This window comes from Ammospiza caudacuta, chromosome 3 (genome assembly GCF_027887145.1).
Source record: "Ammospiza caudacuta isolate bAmmCau1 chromosome 3, bAmmCau1.pri, whole genome shotgun sequence".
In the NCBI taxonomy this organism is placed as follows: Eukaryota; Metazoa; Chordata; class Aves; order Passeriformes; family Passerellidae; genus Ammospiza; species Ammospiza caudacuta.
Window position 1 is genome coordinate 68,832,093 of NC_080595.1, and position 27,483 is coordinate 68,859,575.

General features: G+C 42.1%; 1 protein-coding gene and 1 long non-coding RNA gene across 2 annotated transcripts; both read right to left on the reverse strand.

Annotated features, from left to right (window-relative positions):
- Positions 1-3,257: 3,257 nt before the first annotated feature.
- Positions 3,258-3,641, reverse strand: LOC131556354 (uncharacterized). Its single transcript, XR_009274618.1, has 2 exons — positions 3,580-3,641; positions 3,258-3,501 (listed from the first exon to the last, which is right to left on the reverse strand). It is a non-coding gene; the product is annotated as an uncharacterized LOC131556354 (long non-coding RNA).
- Positions 3,642-11,091: 7,450 nt separating this feature from the next.
- NUS1 (NUS1 dehydrodolichyl diphosphate synthase subunit) lies at positions 11,092-27,376 on the reverse strand. The gene is made up of 5 exons (XM_058802061.1): positions 26,995-27,376; positions 18,443-18,565; positions 16,153-16,305; positions 12,020-12,119; positions 11,092-11,321 (listed from the first exon to the last, which is right to left on the reverse strand). The coding sequence occupies exons 1-5, from the start codon at positions 27,374-27,376 to the stop codon at positions 11,231-11,233; spliced, it is 849 nt and encodes a 282-aa protein (XP_058658044.1). The 3' UTR covers positions 11,092-11,230.
- Positions 27,377-27,483: the final 107 nt, after the last annotated feature.

A 27,483-nucleotide genomic window follows, 5' to 3' on the forward strand; every position in this document is an offset into this window, starting at 1 on the left:
TGTAATGATCAAGATAAGCTGACACAATGCCCTGAAGAATAAGACTGTGAACAATTTAAGGTCAAAATAATGTTATGATCGGTTGCTTGTGGGCCTGTTGGCAGATAATGTGTTCTGGCCATGGAGATTTGAGTTACCTGAGCCATCTCTTTTACAACCTTAATAAAAATGAATAAGAGTAGGTTATGTCTCCCATTCACCGATTTAATGTCAAAGCTGATGCTATCTGGTGGTGGATGTCTTACTCTAAAAGTCCTGGTGACCTATATTTTCTAGTAGTTAGTTGCTTACAAAACAATAATTGAAGGTGAAATTGATCCTTCTACATTGGACAGTAAAATGCTGAGGACTTGAAGAGGAGATGTTCTCCTTGGGTCAAAGCAAGAGCTGATCCTTTGGGATGCAGTAAGACTGGGTCTACCCATGCAAGTATCCTAAATTTGCCCTTATTTTATCTTCTGGCTACTTTGTCCCAGCAGAATTTGGGCACTTCTGCCATCTGCCTGGTCTTTCTGGAGCACTGACCTTCACCCTCGAGCCACTGCATTGTAATTCACACCAGCTGCTGTCCCTAGGGACAGGTAGGATGTTTCCATGACACATGGAATCACAAAGATTTGCTGTGCCCGTGTCTGCACTAAGCCTTGGGCTGGCAGCCAGGGTTGCACTTCTGCTCAGTGCGGAAACCATGGGCACAAAGTGACAGGTGACAGCACTGATACTTCCCAGGAACACAGGGCTGGTTAATTCCTCAGTGCTTTGAGAGATTCCATGGAGAAAGGTGGCAGCCAGAGGCCATGAAGCAGTTTGTGTTGCCCTGGTAGGACTGTGGATGTAGTGTGAGGAAATGGGATTCCAGCTCAAAACCATGACAAGTCTTTTTCACACTTCTCCAATAAAAATAGTATAATACCCTTACAGGCACTGATACCAGTTCTTCAGACGGTGAAAAATGCAAACAACTATCAGGTTTTGTCACAAGCAGACACATTCCTATGGATTCTCCCAAGGTTTGGGATGAGATGTGCAACAAGTTCAGGTGCCTAAAGATGCAGGAGGCTGTTGTTGAAGGAGCAGGAGCCCACAACACAGTGATTTGGAATTGTGATTAGAATGGGCATAGCTACATTGGCAAGCTCCTTAAAAACTGGAAAAGATGGGTAAAACCTAGCCCACACACCAAAAACAATACCAGAGTGAGCCATAAGGGTTGTGATGGCTCAGACAGATTTTGGCAGAGTGTTTGAAGTGGGACAGCTTTGCCTAAATAGCATTTACACCTTCCCAAAACCTGCTTTAGCTGCATACTGCAGAGGGAAGAAAAATATCTCCTGAAATCTCCAAAACATGAAGCCATTTCCAGGGCTTTATAAGATGCTATAACAAAATCAACTCCTGATATCATGCAAAAAAAGACCTGAGATAAATCAATAGCTTAGAAGAGCCTGTCTGGGGTGTGGGAGCTCTGCACATTTTGAAATATGGCACATTCTCAAATCTGAACACTATGAGAAAGAGTTAATTTTATGAATAAAATGCAGGTGACCCTGAGATTTGTATGCTCTCTTTTTCCCTATAGTTATCTTTCTACAGTTTAACACAGCTACTACAGTAATGTATTGCTGGCTTGCCAAGGGCTACAAACATCATGTACAAGGAGCTCTCTAAAAGCTTGCAGTTATTTTTCAGAGCTGATAGTTCCTTTCCTGTGTTGCTATCCTCACATACAGCTCTGACCTTTCAGGTTTGCAGCACTGCAGGGCAAATAGCAAGTGCTGGGAAGTGGGGTGGAGTGCCTTCAAGAGCTGAGAGCATTGCTTCTGCTTTATGACTGGGATTGCAGCTCTGCTGCCCACAGATTTCTACAATTACTTTCAGCAAGACTCTAGGAGGTGTTTCACTGATTATCTAGCCCCTCACTTCAAGAAGAAAAGCAGCACTTTAGGTTGTGGAGTGTCCAAAGTGGGACAATGAAGCTGGTGAAGGGTCCAGGGTATAAATCATATATGGAGCATTTGAGGAAGCTGGCTGGGGTTGTTTAGCCTGGAGAAAAGGAGGCTCAGAAGAGGCCTTATAGCTCTCCAAAACTCCCTGAAAGGAGGTGGTAGCCAGGTGTGGTTCAGCCTCTTGTATCAGAAAATTAGTGACAGGACAAGAGGAAATGGCCACAAGCTGCAGCAGGGAGGTTCAGGTCCAACAGCAGGATGAATATTTTCACAGAAAGTGTTGTCAAGAATTGGAACAGGCCACTCAGGGAAGTGGTGGAGTCACAATCCCTGGAAACATTAAAGAAATGGCTGGACACACCACTCAGTGCTATGGTTTAGTTGGCATGGTGGTGTTTGGTCAAAGGCTGCACTTAGACAATCTTGAAGGTCTTTCCCAATCTTAATGATTATGTGATTCTATGTTTCTAATCGTATTTCTTTTTAGTCCATACATAGGGCAACCTAACAACTCTGAGGAGCTTGGTGTTCAAAGTGACTTCCACCTTCCTGGTCCCCCAGAAAACCAGCATTTTACAAACCTGAAAAAGAGCAGAAATTAGGAGCAAGCTTGTTTCAGGATTGTGGTCAGTAGCACGCTGCCAGCAGAGGTGTGGCAGAGGTTTCCAAATAAATGTACAATGCAAAAGTCTCTTGCAGAAAACTGCTGTCTCTTGTGCCTGCAGGTCTCCACAACCTTCCTCACATGCTGCCCAAGCCTGTGTGCAATGCAAACAGCTGCAACCATTGTTCCCATCTCTGTACATGCCTTGGGAAGGCAAAACACCCTGTAAGCAGTCTCAACCACAGCAACAATCACAGGTCTTGCTTCTACTGCAAGAAAAATGGATTGATTTGACCTGGTCACAATAAAAACACAGGATAAATTGGGTAAACACAATCTCAGTGCATCAGGATTTAAATGCCACTACCAGTAAAATGAGGGAGAGCAGGAAGCAATAAAGCTCAGCAGTATTAAACTCGTTATATTGCACAAGTGTTATGGTATTAATGAACTCATTTTGCACATAGACAATGCGTGCAATTCAGCTGAGCTGGTGTCAGTATAATAAGTTTATCTTTTTACTCCCATTCCTATGCACTTTTAAATTCATATTGGAGATGATGCATAAATTGAAATTTAATTTTCTTTTCTCTTTCAATTGAAAAGAAAGACATCCCCCAAAAACTCATCTTCCAGCATTGCTGTCACCTCCCACACATTTCACATATTTTAAAGATTCACTATGAATAAAAACACACACATTCAAAGTAAGTCAGCTTTTAATTTATTTTGAAAAAAAAATTTTAAAAAGCTTCTTAATGAGAGTAGACTTCTTAATTGGGAGAACTTGAAAGCCTTACTCACAGGAGATGCAGCTGCAGCATGAGAGGCTGCTGCTGGGAGGGAACCTGCTTCTTGGAGAGGAGCTTCCTCCTCTGTCTGTGCCTGCACAAAGGGATCCTGCAGGATCAGGGGCCTCCAAGGAAAGAGGCTGGTCTTCAACAAGTTATCCTACCAAGGAGGTTTGAATCACATGAGAGCAGAAGGGACAAATGGGACAGTTATCATCTTGTTGCAAAAGTTCCATACCTTCTTGGTGAGTTCTCATGGTCAGCTCCTCACAGCACTGACTCCTTCACAGCACAGCCAACTCCAGCTCTCTCCTCACCCAGCTGACCCCCTCTTTTATAGCACTCATCTTCTTATTAGACACAGCTGTGGCCAATTAAGGGCAGGCCTGTTCCTAATCTTTGCTGATTAGTGCAGCTGCAACTCCTCAGGTGTGAGAACACCTTCTGCACTATTCTCTTACATTCTATCCCTCCATATGGGACCAGCAGAGGCTTTCTGCCCACAGGAAAGGCAGGGTTTTGCAAAGGTAGGGAAAAGGTGACAGGTGGCTTTGGGGAAGGGAGCTGTGGCTGGGCCACAAGGCACTGCCATGAAGGGCTCCTTGCTGGTGCTCTGGCAGGCGCTGCCCTCACATCCGCCTTCCCCTGAGGTGTAACAGGCAGGCTCTGCCCAGCTCCCTCCTGGGCACCAGCAAGTCAGAGCACTGGGACAGCACAACATTCAGAGGAACTGCTCTGAGCTAGAGGAGGCTGCAGGCTTGCAGAGCAGAGATTGTTGTAGGCAGCCAGCTAAATAAAATGTGGTCAGAAGCAGCTACACAGAGATAATTGCAAGGTAGTGATCATCATCAGACATGCTGTTTTATGCCTCCTGAATATGCTCGCACAGAGAGGCTCCTCAGACTGAGCAGGGCTTCAGTAATGAAGCCAAGGGCTTGGAAATGGTCTTGCCATGGCTGGACACTGCCAGTCCTGCAAGTCTGGTGCCACCATCCCTGGTGTTGAAGCAATGGGATGGCAGTGAGCTAAGCTCACCCCAGAGCTGACATAGGGTATGCCAGGGAGCTTCTGAGACAGGCTGCAAGAGCTCTCAGTTGTTGCATGAAAGAGATTACAGATGTTTTGATCAGTTAAAAGTACTTTAAAATATATAAGCCACCCATAAAATTTGCAAGTTGAGTGTGAAAATCCAAGCTTCTGCTCTAAAAGATAGAGAGGACCAGGAGCTGCTTCTCCAGGGCAGCTTCCCAGACCCTGATGTTTCCTCTGCAACCCTGAAGTGTGTAATCTGACAGTGTCTAAGGCAAAACACTTGGATTCATTTCTAAAACCTTCCCAAGTTTTCCTTCACACCTTAAAGCTGCCAGTTCAGGGTACTGAATTACAGCAGCCCAGCTCTGCAAGAGACTTAGCAGGGATGAAGTGCTGGAAAAGGACCATGAAAAACCAAAATCCAAATTGGACTAGGTGATCTCCAGCCACCTTCCTCCTGAGCAAAATTTTCCTGCTATTTGTAATTCTCATCACCATCTTACTCTGTTTTCTTTCAGTATCACTGTACTAGCAAGAATCAGGACCAGCACAGTACTTAATTCTGTAAGACATTGTTATTTTCATAATGCCAGTGTCTTCTCCTAGGGTTCCAATTCCAACTGCATGACTCCTCTGTCTCTGTAAAAAGAGATTTTATTTGGATGTCAAACTTAAAATATTGCAAATTGCAGAATGACTCATTATATCAATTTAACAAAAACATCCTTACACTGACACATTTAGAGAGAGAGCCCCTTAGAAATTCCATTTTCAGACACGTTTGTGCTTGCAAAGACATACTAGGCACCCTACCAACAAAGTGGCAACTTTTGCAGAATTATAGAATATAAAGCATAATGGGAAGCTTTTAACTTTGATAGCTGACTCAGAGAGAAATTTTCCATTCAAATCACAATAAACACCTGCAGCCAAGTTGTATGACAAATGTCTTGTTTCAGTTTGTAGCTCCTGGGCTTCTAATGTTCACAGGATCACTGAGGTTGGAAATGACCTCTGAGATCAAGTTCAACCTTTGACTGATCACCACCTTGTCAACTAGACCACAGCATTAAGGGCAACATTCCATCATTTCTTGAACACCTCCAGGGATGGTGACTCCATCAGCTCCCTGGGCAGCCCATTCCAATGCTTAACCACCATTTCTGTGAGGAAATTTCTTCTGATGACCAGTCTGAATCTCCACTGGCACAGCTTGAGGCTGTATCTTCTTGAGGCTATATCTGTCCTATCACAATTACCTGGGAGAAGAGACCAACTCCCACCTAGCTACTCCCACCTGTCCCCTTTCTGCAGGGAGCCATAAGGTGCCCCTGGAGCCTGCTTTTCTCCAGGCTAAACCCCCCAGCTCCGTTAGCTGCTCCTCACAGGACTTGTGCTCCAGACCCTTCAGCAGCTCTGTTTCCCTTCTCTGTCTCACTCCAGCACCTCAATGTCCTTCTTGTCATGAGGGGCCCAGAACTGGACACAAGATCTGAGGTGCTGAGTACAGGGTGACAATGATTCCCCTGGTCCTGCTGGTCAGACTATTTTTGACACAAGCCAGGGAGCCACTGGCCCTCTGGGCCACCTGTGCACACTGCAGGTTCATCTTCAGCCAGCTGTCAAACAGCACCCCCACTATACAATAACATAGCATAGTTCACCACCATTAACTGTATTACAAAACCATTTATGAGCCATATTTTGTTTCACTAAACATTTCCCCAAAAGTGTGTTTTCTATAAGATCCATCCATTAGGATTTCCTATGTGTGGGCTTTCTGGGGGGACAAGGTAGTATTTTTGCAGCCAGGGAGATGTGTGGAAAACTGAGAACTGACTGACTGCACACAGTTGGAGAAAATACGCTATATTAAAGCAGTAAGGCTTGTCAGGGAGATGAAAGAGCCCTGGCTTGTGTGTATTCAGCCAGTTACACAGTACAGCAAAAACCTCCAGGCTAACAGTTTCATTAAACATTAATTTGTGAAGCACTTCAAAGTTTAGGTTGAGGCGTGCTTCTGTATAATACATGATATTATTTATCATCTAAAAAAGTTGTTTAGGATGCAATTAGGGAATAATCCTACAGCTCTCAGCAGCGATTCAATGGAATTCAAGGAGGTCTCACATCATTTAACACACACAAACATACAGCAGAAGAAGGGCTTGCAACTCTCTCTCCCTTTTAATTTGGCAGATCTGAGGGAAAAAATGTTGTGGGCTTTAAAGCATGGCCTTTGATTAATTTGCTTGAACATTTCAAGCTTATCAAAGTGGCTTAGCTCATAGCAGACAGCTAGGAGTTGTGTACACGCACCCATGGTGTGCTGAAAAATGGACAAATAGTAACCTTCACAGCAACAGCAACACTGGTTAGAAGTTTCTGCAGAGGATGGGCGACAGCGCCGCATTGTTCTCCAGTACCTTCCTCACCCCGGAGCTGAAGCTGCCGTTGTTGCATTAAGTGCTTGGCGGCAGCAAAGAGAACATCTTTAAACATCTTTCCAAGGAGCAGTGACTGATGGGGGCTGTGCCCTCAGGGAGGATGGCAGCATGGAAGCCAGCATGGAGCAGAGCACCTGCCCCGTGCCCCCAGAGCTCCTCCTGCACAAGCACTGCCTGGGCAGCACAGGCCAGCCATGCAGGACTAAGCCTACCTGCAAGGCAGCTGCTACCTTGGCATCAGCAAGGACCAAAACTGTCTGCACCTACCCTCTGACTTTATATACCTGTCTCTCACAAGCAGTGAATAAGCATGAATAATAGTGAAACATTATTTCAACAGTAAAGACAAAGATGTCATTGTCTTAAACATAAGAGACTATTCAGGGCAGTTATGATTTCACATAAAAGCTGAATTCATGAAACACACAGGAAATCAAACCAGCAGGTTCTATTTTCTTGCTATTTTTGTGCAGTACTTTAGGAAGCACTTACAAATGTGCAAATGTGTAAGAGCATACTCTCTTCTATAAAGAATGACCTTTACTTTACCTGCTACTCACCAATCTTTAGCTCAGTGCAGCATGCTATGCTGTGCACTTGCTTGGTGCATGTTCATACAAGAAGACCTAAAAAGCACTATAATTTCAAGAACTGCTTTGTAGGCCTATTTTCTGTAACAGCTGGATTATTTTCCATGTCCCCAAATTCCCTGCTCTAAAGCAACTATTTCAGAATCTCATCTAGCTCCCTTACCAGATCAACTACCAGGCAAAATGAAAGACGGGAAAAGAGGAAATATACAGAAATGTGAGTAATTTGTTAATGAGAAGGAGTCACTGTGAAGGAGAGCTCTCACACTGGTGCAATTGAAGAATTTTCCACTGTACAGAAAACTCTAATATTCTTTGCTATTGAAATGCCAAATTAACTACAGCAAGCCTCCACTGCTGTTAAAAACCAGCTGAGGTAAGAGAGCCCAGCAGCACCACTGCTGTACAGCCAGCTCCAGCTGAGACTGGAAGGCATCTCTGGCAGTGATCTAGTCCAATGCTCATCCCCATGCACACATACTGGTTTTGCAGGAGACTCCACAGCCTCTAGGGTCAGCCTGCTCCACTGCCTGAGCACCCTCATAGGAAAAGGTTTTTCTGATGTTTCAGCATTCTCCTGTATTTCAATTTATGCCCATTGCCTCTCAGCCTGCCACTAAGCAGCACCAGGAAGAGCCTGGCTGGGTTTACTCCCCCTTACATCATGCATTTGTGTGTTGGTAAGGTCCCTCCTCAGCATCCTCCAAGTTGAGCAGTTCCAACTCAACCTCTCCTTGCACAACAGATGCTCCATCTCCTATCATCACAGCCTTTTGGTGGCCTAGGTTCAGTAAATCTGAGTCTCTCTTGTACCAAGGAAGCCTAGCTCTGAATGCAGCACTCCAGATGTCTCACCAGATCTGCAGAAAAGATCATCACCCCGGATGTGCCAGCAACACAGTTCCTAACAGCCTGGGAAACTGCTGGCCTTTGTTGTAGGCTGCCTCAAGGTCAGCTTGATTCCCAGTGCATTTTCAAAACTCACCTTAACACAAGCTTGCCCTTTATTACTGAGCATGGAAATCACTCAGATTGCAGAGGCTTCTTCCACACCACACCCTCACTTCACCCTGCTCCACAACAGGGCTGGCAGGAGGCCCAGCACAGCCCATGGCCCAGGACTGAGCAGCAGGGGGAGGAAGCAAGCTTTTTAGTAGCCAGAAACAAGTTTAGCAGGTTCCCAGGACTATCAAAGAAATATTTTTACAGTAAATGCTTTACTATGAAAGCTTTCATAAAAGCATCCAAGAAGTTGGAAGTGGTAGATGAAAATTTGCCCAGTTCTTACACTATTACTAGAATACAACATTTGAAGTTCCCTACTTCCCCAGAGAGATGTAGTAACATGAATAGGGCTACAGCACCCCAGCTGAACTTCCAAAAGTATTCATGTATCACCACAGCCTGTAGAAAGATTATAGTCTTTTATTGATTTATTGTTTTACAGATTCAGCTTTCAATAATAAAGTTCAATAAATCGATTCCCTAATCATAAAAACTCATTTTACACATTATGTACAGGTACCCAGTATGTCACAGCACAGACCTTCACACAGAACAAGCAGGGCAGAGGCGCTACGGGCAAGGACGTACATTCAGAGATCAAGTCGTGGATATGCACAGTGCTTTTGGCACACCTCACTGAAGATTGCCCACACAGGGACAGTAAAATTATCCCAACTAAGTCATAACATGGATTAGTTCAACTACATTAATTCCAGGAGGAACACTTAATTCACAATTAAGCTGGCCATCAGAAGAGATTTAAGTTGAATCAAATGCAGCTGAACTAATCATTTTAGTTTTATTAAGCAACCCTCTGTAGACAAATTCTAGGCCTTGAAATCTGTCTCCAATATTAAACAAATCTTTTTAGCTGAGATATGCAGAAGTTTGAAGACTGAGGGAACTCAGGTATGAGAAGTATTCTTTGGCAGGTTGATACAAATATAAAAAATACATTATTTTTGAGGGCTAAACTAAGCTTTTCCCATTACTGCCAGCACCAGAACTGCTTCAGGGACACAGTAACACATATTGGAACGTAAACACAACCTTGCATTTTAATGAAACAAAATTCATATTACAGATGAATGTCAATACTCCAGATACTCTTCAACAGGCTACCCACTCCCCACAAAGAACTTGAACTTAACACTCAGTGAGAAAATTTACCCATGTCAATGACAGGGCCCAGGAAACATTGCACAACTGTCTCTGCAATACAGGACCTGGCACACACAAGAGACCAGTTGACAAAGTGTACTCAAAATATTCCAGCTCCTATGGAAAGCTATTTTATGTCAAAAACCTTAGTTAGTTTATTGAATATCCCTTGCTCTTTTCTGAGATAAAGTGACCACAGGTCTTTCTGTAACTGCAATCTAACCTTACGATGACAAAAAACCGCAGCTAAGAGTTTATGCAATCTGCTTTATAACATTACATCAAGCAACAAGTTAAAATACACCATTTCACAATGAGGCAGACATTAATTTAAAATCTGGCAATTCCCTTTTAAAAACAGTTGTTTTCCCTTCTAGTGACATGGCTATCCCAAAGGAGATAAAGCCAGGCTCAGTTTGAAGAGTGGAGGGAGGGAGGGGGAAACAGGAAACACTTCCAGAATGAAGCATTCAAGAGTTCTGCAGCCTGCAGGGCAGAAGGCTGCAGTATCAATGTCTGACTTCAGTAACACAGATCTAAAGATATTGCTTTGTCCAAGTGTAGCCATAAACTTGTAATTTTAAACTACTTCCAAAACAAGAATGTAACTCCAACAGGCCATTCCAGGATGAAGACCATTTAGCCAATATCTCTACTTAAGTTATGTCAGTGCTGAAATACTGTAGGGCAGCTTCACTTCATCTTCCTTCTTTGTCTGTTTTGTTCCATTCAAACTTCTAATGCTCAGTTCAGAACAAATAAAAATTAAAAAAGGCTTAAGCAGACTCCCTTGCTGGGCACGCAAGTACAAGCAGCAAATCACATTTAGCCATGGAAGTTGACTCAGACCTTTTTCAAATCTTTCACCAAATGATGTCAGAGCCTTTTCCTGCTTGTTACTTTGAGTGAGCGTGTTATGGGGAGAACAGGTATACAAACAACACATAGTACTGTTTATGCTTATTCCCAATGGAAAACCGACCTCATGCTGAGATGTTGCATTCACTCAGGGTGGTAGAAATACTTCCATCCCACCATTAAGAAAAACAAAAGCTGGATACTGCAACACAGACTGCCTAATCCACTTACCACAGAAGCATCCATCCCTTTTTATGGAATCTTCTCAGTATTTCTAGAACTTAACACCTACAGCTGGCTTAGTCATCCCAGCCAAGCTGCAGTTTCTATTTTCAGTTAACAAAACCAACTTCTCTAGAATTCACATATTACATAGTAAATATATCTGAAGATAAACCATTAGCTCTGAAATGCCTGACCATGAAGAATTAAGAAACAAAGATGGAAGTTCTTTGTAAGTTTTAAGGATCTTCAGGGCATGGACTCCTATTTACATTGTCCTGTAGATTTTACAACACTTAGTTCTTGCACGTTCATTTTGACACTTGAATGCCAAAGTGAGAGCAATTCAGCTTTGCTTTTAGTAACTGTTTTTTGCAAACAGGAAATCTGTGAACTCCCCTCCCCACAGATTCTCACGCATTCACACAGACTCTCTAGAAAGGTAAGACACTTTATTGAATTTTTTTGATAAATTAAGAAAGGACTATGAACCAGACTTATGGGTAGCAGGTGCTTGTAAACAGACATCAGTTGCTTCCCACAGAAAGCTTGACTCCATGCACTCAGCCCGAAGTCACTTTCCCCACCGTTGCTCACAGGCTGCATAGTGATGGAGGGCGGAGAAAAACTCTTCATAGCTGATGTTTAGGTGGGAAGGCAAAGAACTGAGAAAGCAAGTTACAAACATTAAAATAAGCTTTTATAAACACCACACGATTCATACAGCCACTCAGGAATATCACTAAAAGCAAGCTACTGTCTGAGTAACCTTGTGAAGTTGTTCTCAACATGGTTATTGTCACTCTAACAACTAAACCAGTCACCCTCTAAACCAAAGCCTCCCATCAGAGTACACAGGGCCCTTCAAACCAGTGAAAAGCTGGAGCAGCACAGCATGCCCAGACATTTCAGTGCACTATAAATGTGCTTGGATTTAAGAAGTTCAGCAAATCTAGTCAGTTCAGTTACTGTTAAAATTGAAAAGCAATCCATTGGTGCAATCATCTTCTATTATTCCATTTCCCTTGTATCCTTAGTTTCCCTTTTAGGAACCTATAAGCCACAGAAAATCAACACTGATATAAGGAACGCTGTCAAATGGGACTGGAGCACACACTAGGTGGTGACAGAAGTTGTTCCTTAAACCTGGGCATGAAGCTTGCTGTTGCTAGTCAGGGCTGAAAAAACAATGAATGTTTGACAGGTTTTAGTTAATAATTTTAAAATCTCCTCAAATCACTCTCTGGACACTTGTTTAGCTGAATCGCCTCTTTTGGCCAGTTCCATAAGTTATGTCATAAAGAATTGCTTAGCTAGGTATTTTTCATTCCAGTGTGTTTTATAACATTTATAAGCAACTCACATGATTTCTGTCAGTCTGATGTGCCATGGAAGGAATCCTAATGTGCTGTCCACAGGACCAAACTTCAAGACTAAATCAGGATCAGGAAATCCATGTGTACCTGTAATAACAAGTTACACTAAGTTTTATTAAATTCATCATAGGATTTGTTTTAGTTTTAAACCCTAAGGCATCTGCTTTTTTCACGAAATGCTTTTCTTTTTTTAAATGAAGGTACCAAGGACAAGTTAACAATTAAAAGCCCAAGAGGACAGACTGGTCTTGCAACACCTGAATGACCAACTGAGCAAAAGCTTAGGCAGCCACTGCAGGCCCAGCTGGACTGCTATTTTTATGTCAGGTAGTTTTCAAAGACTTTCTACAGAAAGTACAGGAACAGTTACATTGTTTTGAGTAACAGCAAACCCTAACAATGCTGTTTCATCTGACTTGTTCTAGTTTTGTCTTGGCAAACTCGATTTTAGTAGCACAGAACATGCTGTACCCTGACTCTACTTACTATAGTTGTTACTTAACTACGTGGAGCTGCAATCGAGTAGAGTAAAAGGACACCAAAAAAAAGCTAAAGGAAATTTCACTGAAGAACACCTTGGTACTACAGACCATCAAGGAAAAAAAACCCCAACTTGTTAGAAGACTTGTCTCTTTCTCAGTATGAGACCAGACAGAAATTTTAAAATCAACTTACTATAAAATTTCAAAGATACTGCTGCAGCTGGCATCCTTCTGGTTAAATGAGTGAGGAAGAACAGCGCAGTGTGTCTTTTTCTGTTACTATGTGGACAACCTGACCCATTCTAGGGCAGAGGAAGATAACACTGATGAATTCCACTAAGTGCCCACACTCTTACTACCCATACTGTAAAACCCCAGCCAGTCATTTCCCTCATGAGAGCATCCTGCTCATCTTCTGAGGCTGAAGGCAATTAGTGACCAAACACCACTGCCTCTGTCTCCCTTCCATATACTTCTGCAGTGCCTAAGCGGCTCCAGGCTATAACTGACAGACAGGAAATAGGCTTACAATGAGCAGTCTGAGTCCAGCTTTCCCTGCTAATTCTAGCAAGTTGATTAGAGCATCTTGTGGAAAAGAGTAGAGCACCCCAAGGGGACCCAAGAAGCTAAACTGCTCCTCTTGCACCTGCCTAGCTCATCTGAAAAGCATTCCAGCAGTCAGAACCCTGTTTTGCTATAAAGCTGCAATTAGTCACGATTATTGCAGGTAATTTGTGGTCACCTTTTCCACTACTCACCAATTCTGCAGGTTAGAGTGCAGAAGTGCTTATACTGGGTAATGACCACCTTTTGCAGATAAACTTTAATACAGCCTACTTGCTCCAAACTTCTTATGTTATTTCTCAAATATTTCCTCATTTGCTTAAATGAGGAAAAAAACCCACTACACAAAAGCAGTCGAGTTTTCAGATAAATTGTAGAGGAACTTAACTTCGGGGGTAACAGAAAAGGAAACTAAGGCCAGATTTTGCTCCACCCAGGTTTTGAAACTGAAGCTGGAGATTTTTCAAAAAGTTCACACCCTCCCTCCCCACTGAATCACCACAAGAGTGATGACACCTTTTACCAGAGGTAGAGAAGTTATTTTCCCTAAGCACATGCATTTCTAAGAAAGGATGAAGCCTTTAGATAGGGGTGTCTTGTGCCACAATCCAAATCTCATCTCAAAGTTAAGAAAAAAAAAGCAAAAGCCACTCTGCTGTTCAGAAGCTAGCACGTTAGTATCAAAGAGCTTTGCAGAGAAGCAGTGAATACTTAGAAGTGGGGACTCTGGAGGAAGTGGACAGCTTTACTCATCAGCTGATTCAATAGCTGAGTACTCCTCAGCTGGTACAGCAGCAGGATCTTCAACACTGAAGATCTTCAACCTGGCTTTTCAAACAGGAAAAGACCTTCAGAGAGCCCAGTTAATGCTAACATTTCCTTCTGGTTCCTCTCTGAAGGAAAATGAAAATGCACACTGTAGTATTACTGTCACAACAGCCTACTAGAAAACACAGTACTGTGCTTTCCAGTCTGCATCCATTTCTTTACCTAAACATAGCAGTGCTACAGATAATTTACATGTGGAAGCTCCCTCAGAGCTGACAGAGTTACAGCAGTCAAGTTTAGCACACACAAGATACAAGGATTTGGGAGCAAACTTTAAACAACAAAAGAGGCCAAAAGACTTGGACACTCAAAGGATGCCAATCTGGCAACATCCCTTCTAGGTCAGGAGCTCTGCAAGGGGAACATGAAGGAATTTTAGAGCTGATAACTATACCCATCTCCACAGAGATCTTACAGAGCAACTTGAGTAGCCTCAATTGATAGTCATGTTCTTTGCTGGAAGGCAGACAGCAAGCAGAGACAATATTAAAATGCAGCTGGCACCTACTTTTCTGAACACAAGCTGGTTAGCTGAGGCATTGCTCAGAAGAAAGTACTTTTACACTGCAGAAAACTCAAACTGTAAGAATTAAGTGCATGACTGAATTAAGAAGAAAAGCCACATGACAAGCTAGAATCATACCATTTTAGGACTAGGCTTCAATAACTGCACCCTAAACATGAACAAAAAGTTTAAAAACTACATTAACAGGTATTTAAACCAAATGGAAAACCCCAAAGATTTACAGAAGACACCATTAATACAAACTCTAAGAACATAACTATTCAAGTATTGCTTTCCAGAACATGCTCTCAAATCAATAATGCACAGATGCATATTTTTAATACTGTTCCACTAAAAATGCACACAAACTAAATTTGCCTACAAGTAAAACAAAATTTAAAAAGCTGCTGCTAAGTAATGAAATACTTTACCTCCAACAATGTCCCAAACATTAAGTAAACAAATTAATAAGTTACAGATATTATCCTTAATTATTAGACATATACATGAAGCAGCGTGTTTCAAAGTTCATAGTTTTGACAGATTAGATTTCTCTTTCAGTGCTCAGCTAGCATGCAATGCTTGAAAAATAAATCCACTAATTTTAAGATTAGACCTAATACTTTTAACATATCCAGACAGAAGATCAAGAAGTTTGAAAAGCTCCAGTTCAGCATCACTGACCAAAATACACACAACAGGTAACAACTGTCACTGGTTTTCCATTAAATTAGTAACTGTTCTGAAGGAGTGATTGTTAATGTCTTTTAATTGCCTTTGGGGTATAACAGAAGAGATGTGCCAAGTTCTTCAGGTGCCTTATTAAATACATTTAATAGTTTCATTATAGGAGGATGCTGACAACAGGGATGGAATTCAGTTTGAATTCCAAACTTCCAAACTGCCATGGAAGTCCATCTGCAGAACAATTCAGCTGATCACCCATATGAAAAAGAAGAAATCACTCTCCAAAGTCCCATTAATGGGAACCACACTACAACAACATGCCCAAAGGCACCCAAGTTCAAGTGTGCAATCTGAAACCTGATGAGCCAACTGCAGCTGCAATTAACATGCACGGATCACCTAGGCAAGCTGAGCAACTCATTATAGCTCCATGGTACCACTGGAAAAGTGGATGCTAACTCTAAACTTCTTCTCCCAGGTGTGCTATTAGGGTAGTCCTGCCCTGTTCATAGCTATTGCATATAGCCACACATCACAGTGCAGTCAGTAATCTGCATGAATTAGTAATGAAGACAACTAAGCTAGTGTGGGTTATAGAGCAGCAAGAGAACAGCAAGTGTTCTATCATTTGCATTCAGGATAGTAGTCAAGCAGCAAGAACAGCTTTAATTGCTGTAACCAGATCTGGAAAAGACTCTGCCCATCCATATTTGCAGCTTGCAGGAAGTTAACCTAAATTAGAATAGTCTAGTTTCAGGTAATCCCAAAAGTACTTTTTTCAGAAAGCTCATTACAGAATATACCACAGATGCTGTAAACTCTGAAAAGTCAAAACTGCAATTTATCTTAATATTTCTGCTAAATAATTTTTCTGCTTAAAAAAACAGCTCAAAAGGCATAAACAAGAAAGAATTTTTTCACAGAAGCCTAAAAGCAATAATCATAACTTACTCTGATAGACTAAGCATCAAGATGTGTACATTGCAAGCAATGAATACACTAGTAACCAAATTGTTATGAATTGAGTACTCTTTCCCCTCCATATTATACTTACTACTTAATAAGTTGTCTAACATATTCACATCCAGGTCTGAATGTGTTCTTTGCTGCTGTGCTACCAACTGACAGAAGTTCTGAGCAGCTTTGACTATGTCTGCTTTTCCATCTTCCGGAGACAGCACCTTCAATGTAGATTGGCAATTTAAAACTGAAAGTACAAAACATAGTTTAAAAGCAACAGAAATATAATTGTTTTGCATGTGCTTTAGATAGTCACAGATACAACAAAGTAACTTGTAGTTTAATTCCTGAATTACAACTAGTCACAGATCCACCTCATCTGTCTCTTAGACAAGTGGGTAAGAGTTTTCTGTATTTGCTGTATTACTAAAACACAAGCTTAAGACAACTACTTTGAGAAGTCTTGTGCGAAGGGGCTTAATTCAGTCTTCAGACATAGTTTTCCATGAAATTTTGACTGGTTCTTACACTGTCAGGCAAAGCACTGAGAAGAAAGGTGCCTGGATAGTTACTTAAGGGGTTTAGGGAAATAAAAAAAAAAAACAAAAAAACCACAACAACAAACTAATTTCTACCCTAGAAGAGGAAGGTGTTTTTAACAGCTACTGTGTACATTCATGTGACATAAGTATTAAGTTTGGGGGCTCTGATCACAGCATCTTGATGCGAGAGTTACAGTAAGGATCAAAGATGGCTACACTGAAGCTGGGAACAAGATAATAGTTCAGAATTCATCTATTCATCTGCAGTGATGTCTGTGACTTAGAGGACATTTCCCAACAGTAATTATCTTAACCCTACACAATTGACAGGCAAGAGTCTTCCCATACTGCATGACTCCCATCACTGTCAGTACTATAAGGTACCTAAGAGGTAAACTTGTCAAGGAAGCTCAAGGCTAGAGATGGTGCACTATACTGGCTTGAAGCTAAGTGGGTTAAATATCAAAACTGTCAACTTTTTAAGCTGATACCAAACTTAGGATAGCTATTACTAGATACTTAAAAATACATTTCTTAAAATTGCAGAACCTGACTGCAAAGGACCACACAGCACAGTCAAGATTCAAAAGAACAGTTAAAACTCCTCAGTTCATCTATCCAAAGCCATCACAAGGAAAATGATTGTTCCTTAATATTGCTTGATTTGCAAATTTGCATCAAATGTCCTACATTAAAAAATATTTAACAGTATCCCTAAATTGCAATACATGCAATTTTGTTATGCAGAAAGGAAAAACTGCAGATAATAATAAACTGCATAATGTCAGTTTGTTCAGTTGAAAACACGAAGCATCTGATCTGACTGTGAAGCCTTCTAAAAAAGAATGAAAAATTTAAAAAGAGTACAGAAAACACCTCTGCTTTTCACAGTTTCCAGCACAAAGGGTTCCTGAGATTTAAAAGCACTCTTCCCATCAGCAAGTCTGAGAAGTCTTTCAGTAGTTTGTTTGGTGTGAACATAAATATCCCAACTTAGGTAAGTGTAGCTAAGTATGCTGGAGTTGAAGATATTAATAGCCTGTCTACCCCATCTTCTGCTGGTTATTTCAACCTTCACAGGAAGAAAAAAAAAATAGCACGAAACCTGAGTTCTTCCACATAAATGCTACCATCTTAGGCTAAGTGGTTCATAAGACAAGCTCATGTTACAATATTATACTTTGTACTGGAAAACAGACACAAAGGATTTGAGTATTTGGTCAGCTCTCATAGGGGAGGCAAAACCTGCAAGCAGCATTTTCAATGCAGCTAAATGTACCACAACTTGTGCAAACTTTTCATAACTCTTTGAATTATGATGATCTTAAAACAAAAGGGTTGTTTAGGTATTTTTTTACAAGATCTACTTTAGTATTATGAGTTGTAGTTAGAAGAGCTGTATCAGCCCATCTCTTTAAGACAAAGGCCTGATTCAAGTACATGCCTGTGATTTATTATATTTGAACAGACTTCTAGCATTTGTCTTAGGCAGCAGATGAGGAAATGAGTTCTTACAGCAGATAGTGCTGTGTAAGGAACATCAGCCCTGAAACCTACTCCTGCTTCCCACATCTAAGTATGGGTAAAAGCTATTATTACCAAATTTATTTTTTTGACTTGTGCCCTTTACCTTCCTGATGGCATTATACCTTGCCATAACAACCAGCAGTCTTGCTCTTTCCCTTTCTCCTTCCCACTTTGAGGTTTATGTTTGGAAAAACTGAAGCACACACATGAAGAGAAAGGTCACTGTACATAGAGATGTGTTTAAGTAAAAGCAGATTTATGACTGATATACAGCTATTTAGGGGCACTCCAAGCCCCTCTTGTAGTTGATCTTACCTTGACCAGTTTTGTCGTGATTTGCAAATTCCACAGAGTACTTGGAGCAATCTAGTCCCAAGAGTTCTTGCTGCTGTTTTAAAATTTCATCCATCAATCTTGAATTATTCCTCTTGAAAATACCTTTAAAAAAAAAGTTGCATATCAGCCAACTCCTATAAAGGGTGTTACAAATAAAACTAACACTAGGCAAGCAGAAAAAATTAGTCAGAACTGGTTTAAGACTGGAGTTCACAAGTGTGGGTAAGAACTCAAAGCAAATGCTACTGCATGAGACTAATGTGAGTGACCTTGGAAAGACAACTCATGTGCTTTTGTTCTTCTTTCACCCAGCCTGAATAAGCAGCAAGTTGCAACTGCGTAGGGGATAGCTTAAGACTTATTTCCTTGTCCTTGGTATGCTACAAATAGAGAAAGCAATCATCAGCAAAGAACACCAAGTCAGATTAACACCAAATTTCTTTAAAGCCCACACTGCTTAAGTCTGCTACCACTTACTGCCACATGCCTAAGGCTGCAGGCTAACAAAGCAAGTCACCACTAAATCAACATTTCGGGTCTCAGTAAGTATCCACTCTTAAGCCATCCAACAGCATGGATTTCCTAATAAGACAATTTCACAAGCTGTATGTTTCAAGGAGTTCATGCAGTCCCCAAGGCCTTTTTATACTTACATATTTAAGGCAGACAAATTTCAAATGTAGGAAATCACAAAAGCCTGCTTCAAACATACTTGCTTTCTTGTATTAAAATAAATTCTAGCTTTTGAGAAACATAACTCTACTTCTAATTAAATGCCACAGCAAAAACTAAATGTTACAGTTTAAATATTTACAATCCAAAAGCATGACTAGGCATATTCACTCAGGAATTGGATAATGCTTTTTTCACAGGGTATTCAGAGGTTTTTACTGTACTTCATTCAGAAGCCTCATGTCAAACATTTCCACTGACCAGTCTAAAAATGTCCACACACTAATCTTACAATGTAGACAGTGCAAAAGAATGTAAGATATAAAATTTTGACTAGGCTCAGGATTCAACGCCACAACCTGACTATAGAATCTGGAACTGCTACAAGAGTTCCCACATTGGTCAAACCAATGTGCACCATCAGAATCAAGACCATAATACGCTAGGAGTTAGTTTGCAATATGAAGTGATTCAATGCATTTATTTAATATGCTAGCCTTTAGGTCTAATGAATTAAAACTTTTCTACAGGGTTCATTAGAGGTTTTACTAGGTGGGAAAATATCTACTTTTTCCTCTCATCCTGGATAGCTCTTGTAAAAAAAGCCCTATTTCATTATAGAAGTATTAGTGATGCTTATAATTAATTTCACATGTTTACAAAAAAGCAAGTTGTGGTAAGGCACAAACCGCTACAGAAGAAGGTGTGTTAGAATGCTTCTGCTAAGTTTAAACTCAAGTTAAATTGTGGCTTCCTGTGCTCCTGCCTTCTAGCATATACTTACACATAACAGAAATTGAGAATGCTGCTTTAAATACACCTGTTTGATACAACTCTGCTTGGCTCGGGCTCTTTCGTGCTGGGGTTAACACAAATTGTCTTCCTCACTCCCAAGGTCAGCAGCAGTGCAGCCCCTGAAACTGCCAATCCTGTACCCTCTTCAAGGAAGATCTGGACAAGGCTGCATGTGCCTCACCTTTAGGAGTCACTTGACTTCCACACACTTTTAGATATGAGAAATAAAACTGTGTTCAATATCCAGACAAACATGTGACATAATTAGGAAAGGCTCCCAATCTGGGAAATAAGCTGCTGCTCTTCTTCCCCTTTCTCACCCAATACTAATGATACCAAATCCTTTCTCATGGATGGTTTTTTGCCTATTCCTCCAAAGATGGGAAGAACTAGTTTAAGACTCCACACTCCAGCTCTAAAGTAAATTAAGACACTGAGGACAAGTAGAGTAGAAAAACTGACCAAGGTGTTTGCTTGGATATCATATACTGAATTGGTCCAGCTCCAAAGTGAAGGTCCTTAACACACACAACAGACACAGAAGACTTGCTAAATAAATGTGTTCTTAAGATTTATCTGAGTACCACCCTTCTATTCTGCCTGTTTATCTCAGCTGTTCAAACCTGGGGACTGGGACAGCAGTTTAACAAACAGGAAGCTACTGTAGTTGTACCATGTAGCTGCAGCATGCCTTCCTTGGAAAGGCCTCCACACCTAAATTCCCACTGATCCATCAACCTTGACACACACACAGTTTTCCTGAAGAGAAGATCCTGAAGCACAACAGAATATAGTCAAAATTCAGACTAACTCAGATCTTAATTAAAAACCAACAGCATTTGGGAATACTCCTTCAATGTTTGTCTCTCAGTCAGTGCACTAGAGACTCATGAAGGCACATCACTGCAAACACAGTCCTGCCAAATGCAATATTCACAGGCCAAATCCATATTCAACTTCAAGAATTTTACATGGTCATGACTCAGCTATATTCTCCTTTCCCTTACAGTATCTCAAAACCCCATTTATCTATAAGGCTCATTTTTAAAAAATTTTGTAAATGCACCCAAGTTCTGGGAGATGCTGTTGCTTAATTTAAACATGACAAATATAGCAAACAAGTGCATGAGTAGGCCAGCTCAGTAACAGAATTATGTGCTTCTAGGCAGTGAAAGTTAACTCTTGATTTACTGCTACCCTCCAACTTCATTCACAAAATTAAAGCTAGTCCACAATATAATTTTAACAGTATAAAAAATTAGTTTGACAAAGGCCTAATAAATTTTGGCAATACAACAGCTGTTTGCTGTTAAATGAAAAAAAATGCAGCACTACTCATGCTTCTAATACGGAACACAAACACGAAGTAGTCACTATTATTTTTCATCAGAAGATTTTCTGGTTTTGAAGAGCAGAAACATTTGCTTGGTCAGAACTCTGGAACCTCTGTAAGCTGGCGCAAATGTGTATTTTCTGCAAATGAAGTGTTCGAAGAACTACATGTATTTAAGCACTAAAATTCCCAATGAAAAAGAGTATCAAACTCTGTCCTGGTTTGTTTCCTTTAACTACTGAGAACTTGTGAGCTATTTTCAGGGAGACTACTTGTTTTTACAACAGAAGCTGCAAGCATGCTGTCTGTCATTTGTTGCTATTAGAGCTGAGGCAAACCAGAAGTTTTAGCTTCCTGCAGCAGTCCTCCATTACACAGGTGTTTTCCAGGGCACAAATCTTCCGCTCAGATTTACAGCAACTACAAGCCATGCCCCTTTGCTTGCAACCATGGTGTTGCAATATTTTAGGGTTAGATATTGACAAATGAAGTTTGTCATTAATTCATCAAGTGTAGAAGTGACAAGAATCTTGAACTGGAAGTGAACAACTGGCACAAAGAAACACCAGGTGATGTCAACCATTTGTCTGTCTGACTAGACTACCACAGCCACCACCTGTTAATGGCATCTCAAAGTTCACCATTTTTAATTTTCCTGCTTTTTAAAGCAGCAGAATCTGCTGAAACACAGAGTAACAGTTAGCTCTTCCTTGCAAGGGAGCACCTTACCAAAGTGGAGTCTAGTTAAGAACATATCTCCACAACACTTCAGTCATTTGCTTTCTCAACTTCTTTCCAGTGCTGACAAGGAAAGAGTAATCAAAAGTTGTAATTGTTATCAGGTATTAACATTTTAAGAACATCAAATAATAAACCACTTCAAAGAATGCACATGCAAGAAACCATTTTAATACCTGAACAACTTTTGCCTACATCCTGTTGGATCACGCTGGTTGATAAGGGAGGAAAGCATGGCCATTATACAGGACCTCAAAGGACATGGAAAGCTACAAATACCTCCTTCATTCCAAGAGTCTAGGAAAAAAAGCAACCCAAGTTTGAATGTAACTAAAGTCACTTAACTTTCAATCACATTAAGGCCACTTCAGACAGCACTAACCAATCAAAGAATTTGACTTAGAACTTCAGAGGTGACCATTCCTCCCAGATTTCTTCTTGGAGGGTCATTCTCCACTAAGAGAACAGGGGCTCATCAGCAATTAGGAGAAAAGACACCTCTTTCATATTTCCCATTCCTTTAAGATCACCTTCTACAGATTAGTGTTATCCCTTTTAATAAATGTGGTCTGAGAACTCCTCTCAACTAAACACCAAAATGAAATTGTGGAACGTGAAATTTCATGTGGGTGAAGGCCCACAGCAGGTGCCACAGCAGATGTGATATTGGTATCTCACAAGTGTTCCAGTGACATAAAACCACAACATATTTATCTTGCCCAGTGAAATAAACACACTGCACACCCAGAAGGTTTTATGGATTGATCAAATTAGCTAAATTACCAAGAAATCTAGAAGAGACTAGAAGCCTACTTTGGGGCTAATTAAATGATTTCTTTTCCATATTCTATCCTTTCAAAGAGTTTTTAAGTGAAAAGTGCTCAGAAGCAAAGCAGTTCACTAGAAAGCTATGATGAATAACTCCAAATTCTCAATACAGTCACACTATGGGCTTGAAGAAACCTTCAGCATGAAGCATCTATCTAGGAGTCCAAAGCATCCAAATGCCAAGATTCAGCAAGCTCCCAAAAATCACTCTAGACTTGTCTTAAACTAGAGCAGGAAAGCTTCACAAAAGTAAAACTCAATGAAGCTCTCCCAAAAGGCAAAACAACTACCAAAAGAAAGCTAAAGTACACAGTACTAGTAAAAGGCTTCTGCTCCCCAGAAGGTATTTTAAGCACTATTACCTGAAAGCATTATCAATGCCTTCTGACTGCAACAAAGCTGCAGTATTTCCTCAGATAAGGTCTCCAAAGAATGGCTGGATTTCTCCCAAGAAATAACTGGCAATACAGAAGTCGATAGAAAAATTCCTGATCAAAAGCCTGAAACTTTAGTTTGCATTATTAAACTCAGGTGTGCACAGTAGCATTAAGTTTATTATGGCTTTGTCATGTTGCACAACAATGAAAGTTGAGAGAAAGGGCTTCCACACACCAGGGCCAGTAAAGCCAGACCACCCTGGGCCTCCAAACATGCTGAGGAAACAGAAAGTCTCAGTTCTGAGCCCTGCACAACCCCAGCAAAGCTGCCTTTACAGTTACGGGCGCAGCTGGTGAGCTGGAATGCAGCTACTTATTTTGACATTGAAGAATACATGAACAACCTTCTGTTTGGCTGTTTTGCAAAAAATACAGAAATTCCTTACTATAAACAAATAAACAGCTTATGTAGCACTTCTTCTGTAAAGAACTTCATGCTTCCCTTTCCTCCTATAGAAGAGGCAGTTAATGACATATTTTGAATTTAATCCTTCTGCAGGAAACTGACACACTATTTCCTGCAGAGAAGGCAACCATGGAAGACCAAGCTGGTAAACAAGATTTCCTGTAGCAATCAAAAGAATCTCAGTACTACAGATATGCAGTGAAGGAAAAGAAACAAATTAAGGTGTACCTCACCACAGCTAACACTGATCCAGAGCACCCAAAATTAGTTTTCCTTCTCCACCACAGCCAGCACAGGGGGGACTTTGACAAATCAATAGTTGGTACACTTGTATGAACACAAACCCCCAGAAGCAGCTCAGCAGCCCAAAAGCACCGCTCACCATCTGAGTGGATGGAAACAAGTGCACACTGCAATTAAGGGTCACCCTCTGCTACTGGTAAAAGCAAGCTGTACCTGACTTCATTCACATTCACTGTTATCAGTGTTAGTGCTGAGGGTTCCAGACCACCACCACTGAGCACTGGATTTAGCAACAGCTGCAACATCCCACTTAATGACAAGTCTATCTGGAAATGCTGTATGCTCAATCAAGGCGCCCTAAGGAGCTTAGCACCACAAGAAAGGCAGCATATGTGCTAGTACCAGCAGGAAGCTACACTAGAGCTGTATGAATGACTGCTTGCTCGCTCTCTGAAGCTGAAGTCAGGCTGAAAAGCTCAGCTGTGCACAAAGCAGCTGCAGCTGCTATCCTGGACAACCCACTGAACACCTGTGTGGAGCATGATGTGCAATGGCAGGCTATGCTCATCCACCCTAGAAGTTTGGCAAAAGCCACAGATTTAAAACTTTTTCGTTGCTCTGCCTTCTTTGATTTTGCTCCAGCAAACTGGAAAGCAAGCTAGCAATTAAACCAGCACATTCCAGTATCAGAGGATCAACAGAAGATCAAGCTACTAAAAATATGCTTCGATACTGAAATCATGAGATAATAGCTATATTTTCAGCAGTGACAGCAAAACCTCTTTAACATGCAACTTTAGAATGAAAAATTAAAATCCACATGCATCACATAATGTAGAACAAAACCAACCAAACGAAAGAAAAAATTCCCAACACCAAAACAAAAAATAACATCAGAACACAGAACAAAAGCAAACAATTAACATACGTAATTTTAGATTGAATGAAACAATACAGCAGCAAATAACCCAAGATTTTTGTTTTTCTGAACTGCCAGCAATAACAATTCTTCTGCAAGCTCTTGTCAGCTCTTCAGAGGACAAAACTGTCATTTCTGGTCATCATATTTAGTCTTCTAACAGTCAATCTTAGATGTGACTGAATTTCAACACATGCTGAAGAAGCAGTAGTTGGTTTTCAAAAAATGTTTCAGACACTGCTACAGCTCTGGCTCCTCACTGTGAGACAGGAGCTCAGCAGCAGTGACTACCTAAGCATTGGCTGGTGCCTTCTCCCTCCTCACTGTTGCAGAGGAGGCAAGATGAAAGCCAAGACGACCAAGAAACATGATTCTCAGCTTGATCTGCTCCTCAGTTCAGCTCTCATACATAGAATTTGTGGAGCACAGTGCTGGAATCGAAAAAGGAACTAAGCCCATACATAAACATGTTAGGCAATATTCCCCTACCTTATTTAAATTTGAAGTTAAAGATCCTGTACATTAAAAATATCTCTCTTCAAGCTATGAGGGAAACTCTGCTCCTTGGTACTGTTTGCTCTGCAGCATTTCACCTGGTTGAATGCTTTCCAAGTTGGGAGTAAAAACTGTCAACACATAAATGACTTTTCAGAAGGTGCTGTTCTCTGTGTGCTTGAGATGTTATGCAAATATTTTATATCATCCTTTGACTTCCAAATGAGGAAGCATTCTGCCTCTGAAATACAACATAACCAAGTTCCACAACAGCCCTGCAGAGATGGCCACTTTAAACTGCTAAGTGACTGGTATTAAGCCCAGTTTCTCATAATGATCTTAAGAGTAATTTAGTGAAAGTCAAGTCTTCCAAGTCTTTTATCACATAGGAAGGATCAACCATGAAACAAAACTATAAATGGTGATGGTTTAAAATGAAGCAGAAAAAATTTAAAAATCACAAATGCCTATGCTCAAGGAAAGGCCTGAATATCTTAGATGCTTTTGCACACTTAATAACAAAAGATTTCCCCTACTTACATGGGCTGCACTGCTGGGCATTTCCTGAAGGAGCACTAGAAGACAACTGTACCTCTAACCTGGCAGAAATCTACAGAGTTCACCTAAACTGCATGGCACCCCTAAACAGCCATTGGGAGTGGCTCAAAACAAGTCAAACCCTGCTCTCTTACAGTCTCACCCCTGACAGCACGAGCACAGGGATCTTCACCATGAAGTTCTTTTCCTCTGCAGGACACAAAAAGGTCACAGTCCATGTATTGTTATCCCTTCTGAGTGGACAGCTTGTCCAGCACAGGTTACAGATCATCTCTCAATGATCAGCTGGACAGAAAGCTTCAACTAAGAGTATCCTGAATATGGCTGGTTTTAGCCCCCCACTAGGAAAGGACAGGTATGAGGAAGTCAGATTTGTTCCACAACTTCCTCACAGTATGTGAAATCCAAACTCTGATCTTATCTTTATGATAGTCAGTGACGTGGAATCAAACTACCTGCAAGAGCCAGAGTTCAATAGTTTTACACCTGGGACTCAGTAATAAATAAAATCACACAGCAGATGTGAAAAAAGTCCAGAGCTCAGAGAAGCACTGGCTCAGAGTTAACTCAAATGCCAAGCAGGACCAAACACAGACTGCATAATTTAACTTCACAATACAGACAGCACACAGGACATACATGCTTACATTTAACTAGCTGTCCATCCTGTCTCTTCACACATGAGTACTTGAAAATAGAAGGCTACTTTCATTCATTCACTTCTGCAGGTTCAGCCCCAACTCAATGAACAGCACTCAGAAGAGCGGGTAGCCTCAAGCTCTTCCCTACTAACAGTCCTGCCCTACACTTTGATGTCAGCATTCCTGTGAGCCCGAGGCTGTGGACAAGGCTCCAGAAAGCAGGCAGGGCCGGGTCATCCCGACACGGGAGCTGGGCCAGAAGGACAACCGAGCCATTGCCCAGGCTCCCCGGGGACGGAAGCTCTGCAGCGGCCAAGCAGCTCCAGCGGATGGGAAAGGAGCTGCCAGCAGAGGCGGGACCGGACTTGGGCAGACCCCAGAAGAGCGCGGCCCCCTAGCTCTACGCTCCGGTCCCCGGCACGGCCCGGGGCTGGGCCCTGGGGCACCGCGGGCGGCGGCCGCTCACCGTTATGGTCGTAGACGCTGACGTAGGAGATGCCCACGGCCATGCACCACACGACCAGGCTGGCCATGTCCGCGTAGCTCGGCTCCTCCTCGGTCACCACCAGCCCCACGTGCACCGGCAGCTTCCGCAGGGCGCGCCCGTCCGCGCGCCACCGCTGCCGCCCGCGCGCCGCCCCGCCGCGCGCGGGGCCCCGCCGCCGCCAGGCCGCGCGCGCCTCGCGGAACCCGAGCGCGCGGGCGGCGGGCGCCAGGAGCGCGCAGGAGGTGGCGGCGGCGGCGGCCGCGCGGCCGCGCAGGCACGCGAGCAGCGCGCGCTGCAGGCAGAGGAAGGCGCGCAGCAGCGCGTGCAGCGCGCGCCACGCCAGGCCGCCCGCCCCGCTCATGGGACCGACCGACAGGAGCGCGTGGGGCCCGCGGGGGTGCCTCAGCCGCTGCGCCACGCCCGCCGCGCCATCCCCTCACGGAGCCCGCGTCCCCCGCCCGGCAACCG

Coding starts and splice junctions, on each gene's coding strand:
- NUS1 (XM_058802061.1), bottom strand. CDS start 27,376: ATGAGCGGGGCGGGCGGCCTGGCGTGGCGCGCGCTGCACGCGCTGCTG. Junction 18,566..26,994: donor CAGCGTCTACGACCATAACG/GTGAGCGGCCGC, acceptor TTTTTTTTAAAG/GTATTTTCAAGAGGAATAAT. Junction 12,120..16,152: donor GTTAGACAACTTATTAAGTA/GTAAGTATAATA, acceptor TTGTTATTACAG/GTACACATGGATTTCCTGAT.